General features: G+C 41.1%; 1 protein-coding gene across 5 annotated transcripts in view; it reads right to left on the bottom strand.

The window, feature by feature from the left end:
* The window catches only part of LOC107079035 (uncharacterized), a 20,827-nt gene extending 2,999 nt beyond the window's left edge, over window positions 1-17,828 (bottom strand). For 2 of the 5 annotated variants that reach the window (XM_069180672.1, XM_015360333.2), the window contains exons 1-20: window positions 17,664-17,828; window positions 16,960-17,072; window positions 15,798-15,921; window positions 15,447-15,540; window positions 13,878-14,028; window positions 13,163-13,334; window positions 11,840-11,965; window positions 11,460-11,528; window positions 10,704-10,826; window positions 10,096-10,251; window positions 9,853-9,906; window positions 8,056-8,264; window positions 7,849-7,928; window positions 7,508-7,618; window positions 6,324-6,404; window positions 5,936-6,040; window positions 5,043-5,161; window positions 4,517-4,642; window positions 4,181-4,229; window positions 3,358-3,444 (exon numbers count right to left, since the gene is read on the bottom strand). In XM_069180672.1, the coding sequence (XP_069036773.1) occupies window positions 3,376-3,444; window positions 4,181-4,229; window positions 4,517-4,642; window positions 5,043-5,161; window positions 5,936-6,040; window positions 6,324-6,404; window positions 7,508-7,618; window positions 7,849-7,928; window positions 8,056-8,264; window positions 9,853-9,906; window positions 10,096-10,251; window positions 10,704-10,826; window positions 11,460-11,528; window positions 11,840-11,965; window positions 13,163-13,334; window positions 13,878-14,028; window positions 15,447-15,540; window positions 15,798-15,921; window positions 16,960-17,065 (2,124 nt within the window). In that variant the 5' untranslated portion in view covers window positions 17,066-17,072; window positions 17,664-17,828 and the 3' untranslated portion in view covers window positions 3,358-3,375. Of the gene's footprint in view, window positions 1-2,736; window positions 3,445-4,180; window positions 4,230-4,516; window positions 4,643-5,042; window positions 5,162-5,935; window positions 6,041-6,323; window positions 6,405-7,507; window positions 7,619-7,848; window positions 7,929-8,055; window positions 8,265-9,852; window positions 9,907-10,095; window positions 10,252-10,703; window positions 10,827-11,459; window positions 11,529-11,839; window positions 11,966-13,162; window positions 13,335-13,877; window positions 14,029-15,446; window positions 15,541-15,797; window positions 15,922-16,959; window positions 17,073-17,567 lie in introns of those variants that run through there. The other 3 variants (XM_069180671.1, XM_015360331.2, XM_015360332.2) reach the window with 3 other exon arrangements.

Raw genomic sequence — 17,828 nt, 5'->3', positions numbered from 1 at the left:
TTAAGACAATGTAATTAACATTTGAAGGCTAATTAAAATGACCTGAAATCATCACTGTGAATGAGAAAAGGAAAAGCACTGGTATAGGGTAGAGAACTTCGCTGCCAAACCATAACCCTTAATTTAAGGTTTCTCTAAGAAGACTGGTGCCACCAAATATATATTTTAAAATGACTGTATGATATAAAATTATTATATTATTTTATGCCAATGCTAAGGACGCATATAGTTCCACAGCCCTTCCCCCCCCCCGGCCGATCAGATCAGATCACAACCTTGTCCTGCTTATACCACTATACAAGCCTGTTGTCCAGAGCCAACCTGCGACCATGAGGACTGTGATGAGATGGTCTCAGAGGGATATGGAGGATCTACGTGGTGCTTTGGAGGCTCCCGACTGGGATGTGCTGTGCAAGCCACATGCAGACGACATAGACAACATGGTGGACTGCGTTACTGACTACATTAACTTCTGCGTAGACAGCACCATTCCCACCAAAGACGTACACTGCTTTCCCAACAACAAACCCTGGATCACCAGCGACCTGAAGGCTCTTCTGAATGACAAGGAAGAGGAGGACAGGGAAGAGGTTAAGCTTGTATAGAGGGAACTAAAGCAGAAGTTAAGAGAGAGCAAGGACGCCTACAGGAGGAAGGTGGAGGACAAGCTTCAAAGGAATAGGGTGAGGGACGTATGGAGAAGCAAGAGAGTGATCACTGGCTTCAAACAGGCTGGGGGTGTATCAGAGGGGAACCTGGAGATGGTCAATGAGCTGAACCAGTTTTTTAACAGGTTTGATTCAGAGCCCTCCGTGGCTCAACACCCATCCCCCCACAGCCACACGCTCCCTAACCACAGCTGCGACTGCCCAACACCTCCTCCATCCTCCCACAATCATGGCCGCCTACAGCTACGACCCCCAACAGCTACTCATCCCCCCCATCCCCCGCAGCTGCCACTGTCCAACACCTCCCCCATTAACACCTGCAGCACTGACGGCGCTATGAGCACCATCCCCCAGGCCAGGCTGACCAGGTGAAGAGGGAATTGAGGAGACTTCACCAGGGTAAGGCCACAGGACCAGATGACGTCTGTCCCAGAGTTTTGAGGGCTTGTGCTGATCAGCTGAGTGGAGTGCTCCAGCAACTGTTCAACCCGAGCCTACGCTTGGAGACAGTCCCTGTGCTCTGGAAGACATCATGCCTTGCCCCGGTACCAAAGGGCACAAAAAACTTATATTCATACTTATTATTGTGCAATACAGCTTTTTGTGAACTGTTCTGGTTTGTTCTTTGTATGTTCTGGACGGTGGGTAACTCTTCTTAGAGCACTTCTCACTGTACTGATTGTATGTATTGTATTATTATTACTGTATCATTCGTTACGCTGTTTTGTGTTGACTGTGTTAAGCTGCTGTTGCACTACAATTTCCCTCCCGGGATCAAGAAAGTATCTATCTAAAAATGTACATGCCTTCCCTGATAAGGTATATTGCACATACAAAAAAAACCTTACACGTTGTTAGAAAGTATACAGGTTTCCGGTGTCATTTTGACAAGTATTTTTACCAATTTTTACCATTGACCACTGAAGAAAACAAGACGACCACATGAACAGACATTCTGGCCCAGGCTCTCCGAGAGGAACAGGAAAGAATCCCATATGACAGCATTTGTAAACCGGTCCAAAGCAAGAGTCACAGAGATACAGGCTGCATTGCTTTCAATAGTGGCCACGCCCGCTGCTAGCCTACAGCCTTCATTACATCAGTTAACATGTGAGCAGGGGGTCCATTGTGAACTTATGTAAGGTATATAAATGGTAGGATGGCACTGTGACATAGTAGCTACCACTGCTACACAGTGCTGAGGGCCTGGGTTCAGTGCTGGACGTGGGGAATACGTGCATGGAGTTTGCATGTTCTGCCCCAGTGTGCTTGAGTTGCCTCAGGTGCACAAGACACTGGAAGGTTAATTGGTTTCTGGAAAACAATCAGCCCTGCCTGTGAGTGTGTGCCATACGATGAATTGGCATCCCACCCAGGGTGTACTCTGCCTTTTGCCTGTTGCTTGCAAAGAGGGCATAGGCTCCCCAGCGATCCAGAATTAGACTCGCGGTCAGAGAATGCATAGAGGGAAATGAAAGTCAGTGAGCCCTCTACAAAAACAGCCGATCGTGAATAAGTTTGTTTTTATGCTAAGGTTACTTCAATTCAAATCAAACAGCACTGCTGGCTTTTAAAGATTTCCTTTCCCATTTTGTTTTGGGATTTTTAAGACCGCTCACGACAAGATCAAAACATTTTAAAAAATGCAAATAACTTAATTTTAATGCCCTTCTGCAAATTAAGATCATAACAAGGTGTGTATTAGTAATAGACAGAAATAGAAAGTAAATGTACAATTGACAAACACCTCATAACCCACAAAAAGTAATTTCATTTATACTGTATAATTACTTCTAAAGTGCTGCTTACTTCTAAAGTGCAAAAGGCACTTAATATATACAGTAATTACAAAATTCAACATTCATGAAATAGTGAATGATTTACCTTTTGTAAACTAAATGGGTATTGTACTGCATAGTCCAGATTTCTCATCTTTGCAATGAAAATAAAGATGATGGCTTCCTGGAATTTACAAAGCAAAACTAGTGGCTTCGATAGAAAGGCCACTCATGAAATATTTAATGAGTGCAATCCCCATTCCTGTTCCTCTGAAAATAAAACTGAGATGTAAATGATGTGCATTTTTAATGGTATATGATTTGAAACAGCTCTATCACATTCAATTTTCTTAAACAGTCTTCTTAAAGCAAAAGGAATTGCTAGCTATTGTGAGAACTTAAAATATGACAAATTGCTAATAATACAAACTGTACAGTTCTGTACATCCATCAGAAACTATTGTGCTGTACAAAAGAGGTTTCCTGCAATTCACAATATGGACAATTTTTTGCAAATTTAAAAAAAATGTAGCTTCCTAATATTAAAAAAAAAGGCTAAAGAAGCTTTGAAACCTTTTAAGAAAATGAAAGTTTTAAGAGGTCGTAAATGATTACAGTGCTTTGATAGAAACACTGTACAGGCCTTGAATAAACAGTTGAATAAATAATGAATGGTAGTCAAGTACAGTTGTCTTTTCTGAACCATGTAGATTAGTAGTCTTCAGTTATGGGCTAGTGCATGTAGATTTTTTAGCTTGCTTTAAACTGCATTTCCAGAGCTGGGAGATGTGAAACTGGTCCAAATCTGTCCATAAAATAGCTCAATAAGTGGAGTTAAAGCCTATAGCTACACCAGTTCTTCATGACTGGAATTGAAGTCCACTAGTGCAGATCTTCAGACAATACGTAACCTGTGGCCAAGGCCACGTTCAAGCAGCACCGTTCAACCTCCTCATCAGCGTCTGAAACCGGCTCGATACAGCCAGATGAGGAAGATCCTAGAAAAAGATACCAACATGTTTAAATGGGATATTACAAATTGCCAAACTTACTACTTTTCAACATTTACAGGTTAAGCCAGCAAATTTAACCTTTACCCTGCATTTTCCACTAAACTAGCTTTTCCAAGGCATCTTCTCTGGGGGAGGGAAAGATTTTGATGAATAGCACATCAAAATCCAGTGTGAAGTAGCATGGATTAGCGTTTTAATGTCAAAATGTGGGAGACTTTCCAAACGCTAGAGTGGAAATCAACAGATTCATTTCTATCCACCCCAGCTTGAACGAGTCAATGATCATTCATCTGCAGTCTTCCAAGAGCTCTGATCTTAACTATGATCATGCACTCTACTACTGACTAATCTCCAGGTATTACCTCCTCCTACACCCCCAGGAAAACAGGAACCCCTGAGACATGCATGCAGTTCTCCTGGAGGCAACCAAAGCACTTCCAGTGTTCGAAAAAGTACTGTCAATGTGTTGGATTTTACTTAAAAGAATACTTTGAGGTGTCAATGTTACCCTTGTACTCAATTATATCAAATATGATGCAATGTTCATTTGTTTCCATTTCACCAAGGGCCTGAATAAAATCTAGGCAGGGGCACAGCCTTTATCCAAAATGTAGTGACTAATCCATCTGCAAACTGTTCCAAATACAGGAAACCTCACCATGTGTACTCAACTAATGTACCACAACAAGATAAACTTAAAAGGAAAAAATAGATTCCTTACAGATCTTTGAAGCTTTGAGCCAAGGTAGAACTGCCAGCGAAACCGCCGCCTGGAACATTTTTAAAAAAAAGCACATATACAATGTCAAAAAATTAAACATGAACTGTATGAAAAGGCTGATAAATTCAAGTCTAAAATTGCACTTGCAGAATTATTCCGATAAGCACACGACATATGGGCTGGAGAGTGGAGATTGAAAAACAACTGGAAAATCTATGCACATGTTTGCATTACCAAAAAGAAAATTGGCTATTTAAGAGGATATGGCTTTTTTAGAAGACATTTTAGTCAAAATAATTTGCTACACGTTAGACAGGGAAAAAAAAAATATCTTACTCATTCCACTGATACAAGAAACTGTCGACAAGTCGTTGGCTCACTTGCACCACAGAGGAGCAGCTGCACGACAGGCAGAAGAAGATGAAATCGCTGATGAACTCGTAGTCTGTGTCACTGCACTTTCTGGGGAAAAAAGGGAAAGTGGAGTCTCAATTGTACAGGGCCAGCAGAAAAGAGTTTCTCCATTATCCCAAGAGGGTTGTGGGAAAACAGGACTTAAACAGGAGACACGGGGGACAGCCAAGCCACACTGGATGGGACACCAGTCCACTTTTAGGACACATTCATATGAAGTACTGTACGTGGCTGGCACCTAAACAGTGGGAGGAGACAGGATGCCAGCAGTGCATGCAGAATTCCCCGGATGGCACTACCAAGTCGTACTCCTCAGGCGATTTAATGTACCAGTAACAAAGGAAAAAACATCGGAAAAATGAATCGCTTGCACACCCCCTAAAGGGCTGAAGTAACTAGCAATTTAAAAATAGACAATCTATTATGCCTCTCATAATGGCAGCAATACCTGAAAAGCAGCAGATTATCCTTGTAAAGATCCTCAAGGAGGCTATCAACAAATACAACCAGGGCATCGGGGCTTACACTGAGACTTCGGAAGAGGAATTTCAGCGCCCAGATATTTTGCTGAAATCAATGTAAAGAAAAAAAATCAGTCCACTTCATATGATTGTTTACTACCAATCATGTATATCTCTTGAACTAGAAATAGTAACAGAAATTAGAATGCTTTACTGGCACAATCTGCAAGATTTTTTGCAGAACACTTGACACAAACAAGAAAATTACGGCTGGGGCATCCAAATCCACATTGAACAAACTCCTGACCAGGTCTAGCGCAAGTGCTCACATTACTCCTGTCCTGGAGTCCTTGCACTGGCTTCCTGTCAAGTGCCATGTCGACTTCAAAATCCTCATGCTCACCTATAAGGCTCTGCATGGCTTGGCACCTCAGTACATGTCTGATCTATTATCGCCCTACTCCCCACCTGGCAACCTTTGCTCCTCTAATTCTGGTCTCCTAACTGTCCCCCAAGCCCATCTACATTCTATGGGTAACAGGGCCTTCTCCTGTTATGCCCCAAAGCTCTGGAACTCTCTCCCCAAGGAATCAGAGAGTCACCTTCTCTAAACTCCTTCAAATCCAGGACTCAAAACCTTCTTTAGAAGAGCCTTTACTTAACTGGTTCTTTACTCCTCTGCTCCTACTGTACTTAGTACCACCATCTACTGTTTCCTCTGTGTATTCGCATCGTGTTTATCTTGTGTGTTTTTTATTGTTCTTGTTGCTGTTGTCATTCTATAAAGCACTTTGAGAAGCCACCTTTAAAGGCGCTATATAAAATAAATCATTATTATAACTTCATTTTAAGTTAAAGTGAAATACAGCGATTTCTATACCTTAAAAGCCATCACAATAACGAGGACAGAAATCCTCTGGGGAACAGTCAGTCTATAGGCCAGGGATTGAGTAACCAGCATCAGGAGAGTCTGGTCTGGGAATTGCTATAGGGTGAAAAATAAAATTAAAAATAATGCATCTTATTTACCATCCTGAATAATCTGTGAAAAAAACATTACGTGCAAGCTATATTTTTAAAATTCACAAATGAAGTGGATGAAGCATCAGAAAAAACAAGGTTTTCCTGCAACTCGTAATGCAGAAGGGAAGAAACTGGGTGCAATGACTTCAAACATGCTTTACAAAAGCACTGAAAATAAATCTTGTGCAGCCAAGTACTAATGAGTGCTTGAAACAAAAACACTGCTTTGATTAAAGATGAGTCACCTTGTAAAAATGTCTTGGAATGCTGATGCTTTGATTTGCTTTAAGATCCTCAATAAGACCACTGGCAATTTCTCTTGTTTTCTGTGAAAAGAAAGAGCAGGTAAAACCAGAATTAATTGGACATCATGTGCTGGAAAAATAAGATGCAGAATTACTCAGCTCTTAATAACACGTCTTCGTATGCCCACATTCCACAAGCAATCTTACAGCCAAAACCTGACCATACTCGAAATAAACAGGCATTTAATTCTTCCCCTTTATTTTAAAGGGGAACTGCAATGTTATTTTCTATTTCGGGGTTAGAAAGAATCAACATCGATAAGTGCATTTCCTATCACAATAAAAATCAAATTCACACAGTAACCTGTAAAACCTCCAATTTATATCACAATATTGACTAAATATCCATGTATGCGCAGTGCCATGTTCTGGGATTCAGAATGAGGCAACAAACCTTCCAGCGATGTGTGGCAGCCCTATTACATTGTAAACAAACAGGCTTGTGAATAGATCTCTTTGAATCCAATAGAAATATTGCTCCCGATTTCCAATTAACAAACATTGTTAACTCTGCACGCAGATCACGTTGGAAACTTTCTGCAGTGAAATCTGCCACACAGTCTTTACATCACACTACATTAGTCTTTACAGTGACTAGCGTGATGTGACTAGTGAGCGGGAAGGGCGCATCATGTCACAATTCGTGGGAACTCTCGCTCTCACCCGTGGTGAGACCGGGGGTTTGTGACAACTTGGTGACTTCTGGTACTTTCACAAAGTTCACGATTTTGTGGTTAAATCGTATTTTTTTTCTATACCTATATAATATATTCTATATGAATTTATTTTGTGTCTGAAATTTTAATAACCAGTCTGAGAAATCAGAACCACAGTTCCCCTTTGAATTAATGAGCTAATCATTTTTAGTGCAGGCTTCATTAAGATAGGAAAGGAGTGTGCTCTTAAGGTAGCTATTCCTTAAGGTAGTCACCAGACATTGCAAATGGGGAGAAAAATCAAGTTATTATACGTTATTAATAAAATCATATTGAAGGAAAATACTTAAGCACCATGACAAAGGGTCACAATATTTTAGGAGATGAGAAATGAGAACTCAACTCATTATAGGAGACACATGTTAAGTTCACGGACAGTCAGCTAGGACAATAACTGAAGATCTCTACCTGCTGAAATCCTTCATCGGGTTCTTGCAATGACACACAGGTGAAAAGGCCACCTTCTGCCAACTCCTCAGAGCTGCACGCTGCCTGGATGAGATCCGCCCAGCTTGCAGGCTAATACAAATGCATCAATGCTTCACATTATTCTTACCACATACAAAAGCAAAACGGGAAGAAGGCTTTTCTGGTACAGACACAAGCAACTTGTTGAAATACTTTCAGCAATTGCTGCTGAAAAAGCAGCACCTCAACATTAGGATGTGGCTTTTGGAGCCTTTTGTCCAGAATAATACATTTTTATATGCATAGCATGAATGTGGGTGAGAAACATTAACAGTTCTTACATGACTGAACACTGCCGAGTTGTAGTTCATTATTCTAATGCCAGTCTTGATAAGATCACACTTCTTCAGAGGCTTGGCACCTAAAGCAAAAAAGAAAAATTGAACATTATAAAAAAAAAAATCATACTGCACATACGGAGTTAAACAAACCGAAGGGTTTATTAACTCCGTTCTTTTCCTCAAAGGGTGCAAATTGCCTCGAGTAACCTTTGACTAATTCCCACTTCGCCGAGGCACACGGCTCCAGCACTTGTCCACTGCGCAGGATTTTCAGGTACACGCCGAACTGCATGGGACTCAGCCGACAGGCAATGCAGCAAAACGCAGCCGAGTTGAAGAAAAAACTGTCGCTTGCCAACATGAACTCCCCAGCCTTGCACAAGAAGAGCGGCAAGTAATCCCTCATGCTTTGTAAACTACGAAAAAACAAAAAACAAAATCCTTTTAAAAATTCGAAAAAGGGGGCCCAAGCTACTAACTAGACCACTGTACATATACTACTGGACCAGAGTTTTATTTAAAAGTTAAGACAAGTCTGACAATGTCTCGTGAAGAAGCTGTAACCAGCTGATTCATTGACACTTCAGTCCAAATGTCAACACTAGACTGAACTAAACTGTTCTCCTCCCTGCCCCTAGGCAAGCAGTACCGCACTATTAAAGCACAGACCACTTGACTCAAGAACAGCTTTTACCGTACCACAGTACACATCCTCAACAGCTGCAATACACATCTACACTATGCACTTTTTGCATGGTCTACCATGTTCTTTTTCCACCCACTACCACATATTTATTGTTCCTGGTTGTTATTATTCATTATGTTTGCAATGCATCTACATCGGGTGATGTTGTCTGTTGTACTGTGCATGTCCTCAGAGATCAGTGTGAATAAGGATTCCATTGATCTCCAGTAGAAATAGCAGAGGGGTTTTATTGACATGGGTACATTTGCAGGTACTAAATTTAGTACCAAACTAGAACTCATCCACCAGAAATCTGGCCCCAGAGTACAATAATTCAGCAGGTTTTGCAGGTCTCCTTATAGCATGACCAGCACAACATATCTAGAAGAGGGTTAAATTAGTGCATCTCAGGCTTAAGCTTAGTTTAAATAAAACCTGCTGCACTATTACCCTTAAAAGATCAGACCTGGAGAACCCCACACTAAATGCTCAGCTTTTTCCAGGTCATGCCAGTGGCTTGGAATAAAAAAAGGATTTATACCAGTGATGAACAACTTCAGTCCTGGAGGACTGCAGGAATTGTAGATATGGGATGAAAATCTGCACTTATTTAATGACATAAATTGACCAAGGACTAGATTTTGCACCTGAGGTTTATATACATTAGATCAAGAACCACCAGCCCTGGTCTGGAGAGTTTCTGTAGGGCTGTCCAGGTACAAAGACACCTGTTGCAGTTATGAATTAGTCCTTGCATATTCCATTCAGTCAACCATTTCTAAAGGAAGCAGAGATCGTTTAGTACAACTCACCCTTCAGACACCAAAAGTTTCATAACTGAACAGATTACTTCCTTGATTCATCAGTCTTACCCATTTTTCAAAATGAAGTGGACTGGGGCTCCCTGGGACAAGGGTCAGAGACCCCTGAATTAAAATGCTGAAGTGGTCCAGTACCCCTCCCCACAGTCCAAAGATACACAATAAGGTCAAATGCCTTCTAGGAAAAGTGCCCTGGCGTGAGTGTGTGTTTGCACCTGTGTGCCCTGGCATGGACTGGCTTCCCATCCTGTCTTGTGCCCATTGCAAGCTCAGACAGGCTCCAACTCCCTCACAACCCTAAATTTGATTAAATGTTCGGAAAAGAGAAGCTTGTCCGTGGTCTCATTGTGTGCCAGCAGGTTTCATTAATGGCATGATCAGACAAATTCTACCAGCCTTAAAAGATCTGAAAGTCGGGCAATCAGAATCCGTTGATGGCAATGCGAAAGAAATGTCATCCTAAGAATTTAAAACCGGAAAGTCTACACTTGTACTTACCAAGCCTTCTCAGTGCTTTTCACAACCTTGAGGTATCGAGCCAGCTCCCTGTACCTGAGAAGAAAAAATTAAAATGTTCACAGTAGCTTCCTACACAGCAGAGCTTGCAAGAAACTAGGTCTCCAGGAACATCGCATTTTAAGTGTCTTGCTGTTCTCGTCTTGGCTAAGAACTAAACTGGACTTTTTTGTAGTAAAAAGAAGAATGTGCCAACCATGTTTTAAAGAACTGGCAGTGCCTTACTTCTGTTGCTCCTTGAGTTTCGCCACCCTGGTCTTCACCACCTGTATGGGCTCAAACAGGGTCTCTTTCCTTCCCTTCACAATTCGCTCCCCAGAGATGTTCTGTCCTCTCAGGACAGCCGACAGTAAAGCATCGTCCCAGGGGATGACGTTGACGCTGGAACACAAATCCGGGCAAACCTCTCAAGGCTGGTAGACTTTCTCCGATCACACCGTTAACAAAACGTGCGAGAACATGATCAGACCACCGAGAAGTGTTCATTCATCCATTTTCTACTAGAATGTCATCCAATTCAGGATCGCAGGGGAGCCAGAACCTATCCTGGCAATGGGCACAAGGAGGGGTACATCCTGGATGGGATGCCAGTCCTTCACACACACACACCAGTGAGAATCTTCCCAGAAACCAATTAACCAATTAAGAACATACAAACTCCACACAGACAGCACCAAAGGTCTGGAAATGAACCCTGGACCCTGGTGCTGTGAGGCAGCAATGCTGTCCACTGTGACACAGTGCCTCACCAGACAAGTTTTACAAAGCCGTTTATAACATTTCAAAGTGATCACAATATTATAGCATTGATCTTTGACTAAGGTAAAGCTTACCTATTATAAAACGATGTGCAATTAGCTGGCAGAACAAGTGACTGAACGAATGTTTTTAGCTTCTTTGAAAACGAGGGACTGAAATCAGAGGTAACCAGTAAAGTCTGAAGTATATTGGTAATCCTGCAACAAACAAAAGTTTTATCATAGCAATGAAAAAAAAAAAATCAGATTTTACTTATTCGCAAGTGTTCAAATGAATTTCCAAGTGAGAAATTCCACGGTAAAACAGCCAGTCAGCATGCTCTGCATCTAGAACCTGTGCGATTTTCCAAAGAGTGTTATTTCACCACATACAAACCGACACCTTTCCACTGCAGATACAGTACATGATCAGCATGGACTGTCAGAAAGCAGTCTGCTCAGATGGCTATGTTTAGTACTTGGTGATAAATAGCCGTCAAAACCAACTTTGAAATACATACATTTTCACTCAATGGATTCATTATGAGACAATCACCCTATAATATAAAAAGCTTCCCTATGCAGTGTGATTCAGGGTTGATGACCACAACCAAACTTAAGGTTAGCATACGTTCTAATAAGGCACATGTAGAGGTTAAAGCCACACTGAAAAGCAGAAAGATCAATATTTTTTGTTCTACTTTTCAGTGTGGAATTAAACTCTCCTTGTTCATTGCAGCCTGTGTACCGATATTAACAGGATTTAGATGTGACTGAGGAGATATAACTACTACCACTTCTTTGAGTAGTTATATTTAATAGAACTTCAACTGTACAATAAACAGGACTTACCTTAACAGCAATAAAGGGATGGCTTCAGAAGCACGTGCTCTATAATCTGTATTGCTTGATAAACAAAGGCTGTACAAAAAAATTAAGTCATTTAAATGAATGTTCTTAGGAATATGCATAAACTATTAGATTTCCTATTTGTGGTATTTTCTGTGGGAAATTATCACATTGACTTGAAAAACAATATACACAAATATTCAATACCACTAGGTAGGGAAACCAACCAGAAAATGTGGAAGATCACATCATGCTACAGTATGTTAGAAAACAGATCAAGACAGCGTTACTGCAAAAGCAAGAAATACCTTCAGAGGTTTACCATTTCCCTTCACAGACCTTGCACATTGTGGTCAAAAATGAATTCATGATGTACAACATACCTAGATGGTTGCTTGTGTGCTACAATATATTTGGCTGCTCCCAGCAACATTACTGCAGATTTTCTTGCTTTTTCTCTCTCTGCTTTATCCAAGAACAGGAATACAATCTTGTGCACTTCGGAATAGCTGAGGAGATATTAAAATAAAACAGGGGGAAAAGAAGACAATGATCAAACTTTCCGAGGATCAGTGGAAGAACGTATGCAGATTTCAACAAAGCTCTACAAGTTCTCCAGTTGTGGAAGTTTTGTTGGAAAAAAAAAAAAAAGAACTTTAATCAGTTCTAAAATTTAAGCAAAACAAAAAGGAAGCAGCTGGAGCTTCAGTGGAAAGCAAGGAGCAACTCATTTATAAGTATTCCAGTCATGCCCAAAATTACATTTAACCCTTAAATGGACCAGTTCTGTGCAGGAATTGATATAATGGAAAAGAAACCTTTTTCCGAGACTACAGACGGAGAGGTTTAGCAAATACTGGCACACCTGCATTGAATTTAAGACCCTTCCGAGACCCGATTTTATCCTGTGAAAGAAGATCTCACATACTGACATAATGTAAATAATTATATAAGAGGTGAAAGCAGAAAATTATTTTGTATAAGTAACATCTGTTAACCCTTTCATCGTTAAATAAAAAGAACAAGTGTGGAGAAAGGCAAAAGAATCTGGGAATGGCAAGGGAGACGTCTGTGGGTCCAACTGACCTTTCTCATCTTGACACCTGCCCTGGGCTCTCAAGCTCAGTCCCTGGAGGGTCTTGCATCTATTGGTTTTTGTTCCAACCCAAGTAGCAAATTGAACAGTTAACCAAATTTTCTAAATCGGATTACAGCCGATTACCCAAGACATTCACTTCATTCAAGAAGGAGCTACCTATAAATCACCTCAGAGTGCAGTAATTATTAAGGAATCAGACCAGCTGTGAAGGTGGGTGGAGAAACACCCAGAAGACACCAGGCCCTCCGATATCCAGCTCTCCGCGACGCAACACCCCAAACTGCACATATTGCTATGTATACCCAATGTTATAATATGGCTATGAAAGACTGAAACTGAGGGAAAAAAAAGCTTTCACATTTGTAAAAAATTCTATAAACCAGGGATCTTTAACCCTGGTCCTGGAGAGCCCCAATTCATCAGGTTTTGCAGGTCACTATTAAATCAACTCCTCCAACTTGCACTTTCCAGTCTTCAAGAACCAGAGTTCTCTTAATTGGACAGATTAGTCGATTCAACCCTTTACAGGCGTCACCAGTCTTTAGAAGCCGGAGGCCTGGAAGACGGTCTGGACTGGGGCTCTCCAGGTCCGGGGCTGCAGACTTACTCGTAAGCGAGCACGGTTGCGTGATTCGAAGAGCACCGCTGGCATTTCTTCGCCATGGCCGCATGGCAGTAGCACGAACAAGCGTAGAGACTTTCCAGAGAAATCAACCGTCCCTGTAAGAACTTGCTGTACTCGGATGATAAATCGGCTTCAAACTGCATTAGGTGAAATTCTGAAAAGAAAATGAAAAACTTTTTAAGCCAAACTCCTCCCCCCTCAGATTTCAGATTCGTTACAGACCACCTGAAAACTGAGGAAAGGCGTTATATTAGCCCTGTTAATCCACTAATTGGATCAACAAGGTAGTTCAGAGTTTGAGTGTAATGAAGAATTAAAACCAACTCTCCTCCAAGGTGGATGTTCAGAAACTGTGACTTACATATACCATTTTCTCGCTGTGCCAGAAGAGCTGTCTAATCCATGTCCTGGAGAGCCTTTATCTGTAGGTACAACTTAATGAGTTAAACCATTATTGGCTTAACTGGACCAATGCGACTTCTCCCAGCTTTCCAGAAGATGCCGAGATAAAGAAACTTAGAAAAAACAGAGACAGGCCAGTACTCCATGAACAGAATTGGACAGTGCTGATCTGAACACGTCGGCACCATCTCAGGCACATCAAGCTGCGACATACAAATGGGTTTATCGGCCTGGTACATGGCACCAAAGTTGAAGGGGTTAATATTATTAGAAATGGTACAATGAGGAGACGCACCAGCCTGTCTCAAGTCAGCATCCACTTCCAGCAGGTCAAAATGAAACATCTCAAGGTATCCCAGCGCTTTCTTGTCTCTCCATGCCTTCCAGAAGGTGCTCCATTTGTGGGAATTGCAATGACAATTTCCAGGGGAAATCCAGACATGGCACTGCAAAAAAATAGATATGTAGTTTGCAAAGTGAGGTACAGTGTGGATACAGAAAAATTAAATATATAAATATTATAAAGAATTAGTATAAGACTAAAGCTGCTATGAAGACACTTCACCTTCTTCATTGATATTCCAAAAGGCTTACAGTAACACATTTTCCACTTGGAATTGAGGGGTGAATGTGGTTTATTTGGTTTTGAGAATGTGGTTTATTTTCTATGTGCGTGGCACAGTAATTTCTAAAGAAACACCAGGAACTATTACAGGTAGGAAGTTTAGGGAAAACAAATGTGCAGAACATAAGATCACTTTATTTGCCATATACAATTTCTTGTATCAGGAATTTGTCTTTTCGCATACCCCAACTTGCTCTCCATGAGACACACAGGCAGGGCGAGAGAAGCTTGGGGTCAGAGCACAGGGTCAGCCATTTATACAGCGCCCCTGGAGCAGTTGGGGTTAAGAGCCTTGCTCAGAGGCCCAATGGAGTAGGATTCCTCTGCCGGCCGCGGGATACGAACTGGCAACCTTCCAGCCACAGGCGCAGATCCTTAGCATTGTTTACCATGCATCTTAATTTAAAGTAGTCTCACTCAGACTCCTCCCTCTGTTCTAATAATTAGCATCATCTAGCATAATCCAGGGGGGCGGAGTGGTGGCACTGTTGCTAAGGATCTGCGTCTGTGGCTGGAAGGTTGCCGGTTCAAATCCCGCGGCTGCAGAGGAATCCTACTCCGTTGGGCCCCTGAGCAAGGCTCTTAAACCCAACTACTCCAGGGGCGCCGTATAAATGGCTGACCCTGCGGTCTGACCCCAAGCTTCCCTCCAACATCTGTGTGTCTCATGGAGAGCAAGCTGGGGTATGTGAAAAGAAACTCCTACTGCAAGAAATTGTACACGGCCAATAAAGTGATCTTATCTCTAGGCATCTTCAGCACAGTGTTTCTACAGAAAAGATAACAGACATCTGTTGCAGTTTACAAAATTGTTTTTTTAAGATACATTTTTAGGCGCAAGTCATTTTCTTAATAAGAGGCATAGTAGCAAAATGTTGGGCGGCAACCCATAGAAAAGTCCATCCACGTACTAGTTCCCCACAGGCATTATTTTAGATTTCCTGTGTCGCAGGGGTGTTACCTTTTGATAGCCTAAAGGTTACGGCCTCCCCTTGACATGCCTAGTTTTATAGACAGCCTGAACTTACACAACATCTGGGATGTCTAATCCGTTTCTGAGCCATTACAGCAGATGGCCATCCCTTCAGACTCCTTAAAAAGAATCTGGTTGCATTTATACCATCTATTAAGACATCAGCTGACTTTTACAGCTTTATTAAGACATTTTAAAGCAGCAGTTGAGCTTGATCCACCATCGGAAGCAAACTACACATATAGTCACAATAAACCTATCCTTACCTCTGATGCTAACTTATCACAGATGTAGCAATAACACTGTTCACAGAACTTATGATTGTCTTCAACAGGGGCATTCATCTCAGCTTCAGTTTTGCTACAAAAACAAAATACATTTCTCACATCTTAATGCGTGGTGTCCATTTTCAAATACTCACAATTAGGTGGCCACAGGGACTTAATAAATTGATCTATTATTGACAGAATAGATGTGCGCAACAGCAAACCCACACACAAATAAATTACTAGTAATGTACTTAATGACCATAGGTGAATCTCTCTGAGGCTGCTATAATGGACTGGTAACGGGTTTCAATACAAGATTCCTTAAACCTGAAAGCTCACTGTACATACCTGAAAAGATAGGTTGTGCAGTCATACCGCGCGTGGGGCAAGACCACAGCCTTTTGAGAAAATGTAATTAACAATTCGTCGTCAATAACTTCGTTGGATTTTTCCTGTTCCAAAAACGAAGAATCTTGCAGAAAATGACAATGGAAAAAAAAATGTCAGAGCTGGATGAACACACTGTACCCCAGAATTCATGTCAACATGTTTGGAATAGAAGAAAACTTTTTTGAAAAAGCTTCTCAAGATCACTGTTGCACAAACATAATATTTAGATGTAAATAGTGGCTTTGTAATTTTTTTCCAAATACAGTGTTATATTGCATATGGATTACCAACAATATATGCTCTCCATTCGAACCTTACAATCCTTTGCCATATTAACAGAGTAACTATAGATACAAAAATAAAAAGCATATATAAAATCATTATTTTAAAAAACAGAAGGGTGCACATTTAACATTGCTTTTAAACAAACTGCTGTTATTAGAAACATTTTGGCAAACATGAATTATAGAGGGCCCAAGTTCTACATCATTCCAATAATCTTTATTTTATATAATTTTCTTTAAAAGTAAATTCTCCAAGCATTTTACAGTAAAAAAAAAAACTTAACAAGGAGAACAAGTAACAAATGTAGCACAATTAAAACATGGGTTTAAAATGTAGGCCAAGCTATGTAGAGCATGCGTATTTTTTTAGTCGACACAAAACCGGAGAGGAAGCCAGTGCAAGGACTCCAGTGCAGGAGTAATGTCATCCCTCGCACAAGACCTGGTCAGGATTCTGGCTCCAAAATTCTGGACAAACTGAGATTTGCAAGGATTTAGACACCCCAGCAAGCTGACAGCTGCAGTAATCAATTCCAGAAAAGACTCATGTGTTGACCAGCTTTTCGGCTACAGTCAGAGAACAAAGGACATAGTCTTCCGTTTCCGAAATGTAAGAATTATGTTTTTACAGTATTTTCCACATGTGGAGGCTGAAGAGTGTGAGACAGAGAATTCTAAACCAAAGAGAGCAGGTAGGTGATCAGAAAGGATTAGTTCAAGATCAGCCAGAACCAAAAGGGTCATTTGCAATGACTAAATCCAAGGTGTGACCTCTGTTGCAAGTTAACACTTTGTTAAGATTAAGCAAATTTAAGGCCATTTGCCCAGGTTTTTACCTCTTTTATCAGCGCAGTCTTCCAAAATCATCAAGGAAGAGTCCTCAAAGATTTCTGGAGTGTCATTTTCATCGTCACTAATAACAATGACGTCTTCTGCCTCCATGGGTTTGCTGTTTGGGTGCAGATTAACAGAATTGAGATAAATTACATAGAAAGCATTCATTGATTTGAGAAGCTTCAGCACAAGGCTCTTTTATGTTTCCGTTTTATGCTGATCAATAATACCCCCCCAGGACACACGCACACCTCAGCTGCCCTTTAACAGTCACAATTAAACAGCTCAGGTCTATGCTTACTATACACACGACCCCTTTCTTCACTAAATTATTCGCCATTTCCTTGCTTGTTTCCAGACTTTTTACTCGGGGCTTTAATTTTAAATCCAAGTCAATTTTAAGTAAATGCAGGATTCAATGACGGACACGCTCCTACCACAACAAAGAGATCGAGTGTGCATAAACATTTTAAGTCCAGTCCACAATAGGTTTTTGATCGGGTAGTCTCATCGTGACAACCAAGTTATTCATCCTAAATTTTAAATGCCTATCCTATTTCAGGCTATCGTGATGATTCTCGTCAGTGCCGAAAGTCGAGAAACAGCGCACCAATATCAATTCTGCTAGAAGACGTCAACACAGCCTCTGTAGATCATGGTTTTAAACACATTTGAAGTTAATTCACCGGCTGAAATTTCTGCAAACCTGTTTGACGATTTATCTCCAAGTTTTCCAAACTTATGTCCCTCTCCACTGCACTCCAGCCTGTCTTCAATTTTAGCGCGCTATGGCGGTCACACACTAATTTGTAGGCGGAAGTTGGAGTCACTAACTTCCTCAGGTGCTTGTCGGGGCTCCAAGTAATAATTA

Source organism: Lepisosteus oculatus, chromosome 19, assembly GCF_040954835.1.
Source record: "Lepisosteus oculatus isolate fLepOcu1 chromosome 19, fLepOcu1.hap2, whole genome shotgun sequence".
NCBI lineage: Eukaryota > Metazoa > Chordata > Actinopteri > Semionotiformes > Lepisosteidae > Lepisosteus > Lepisosteus oculatus.
This window is presented reverse-complemented; position numbering and strand designations above follow the sequence as displayed.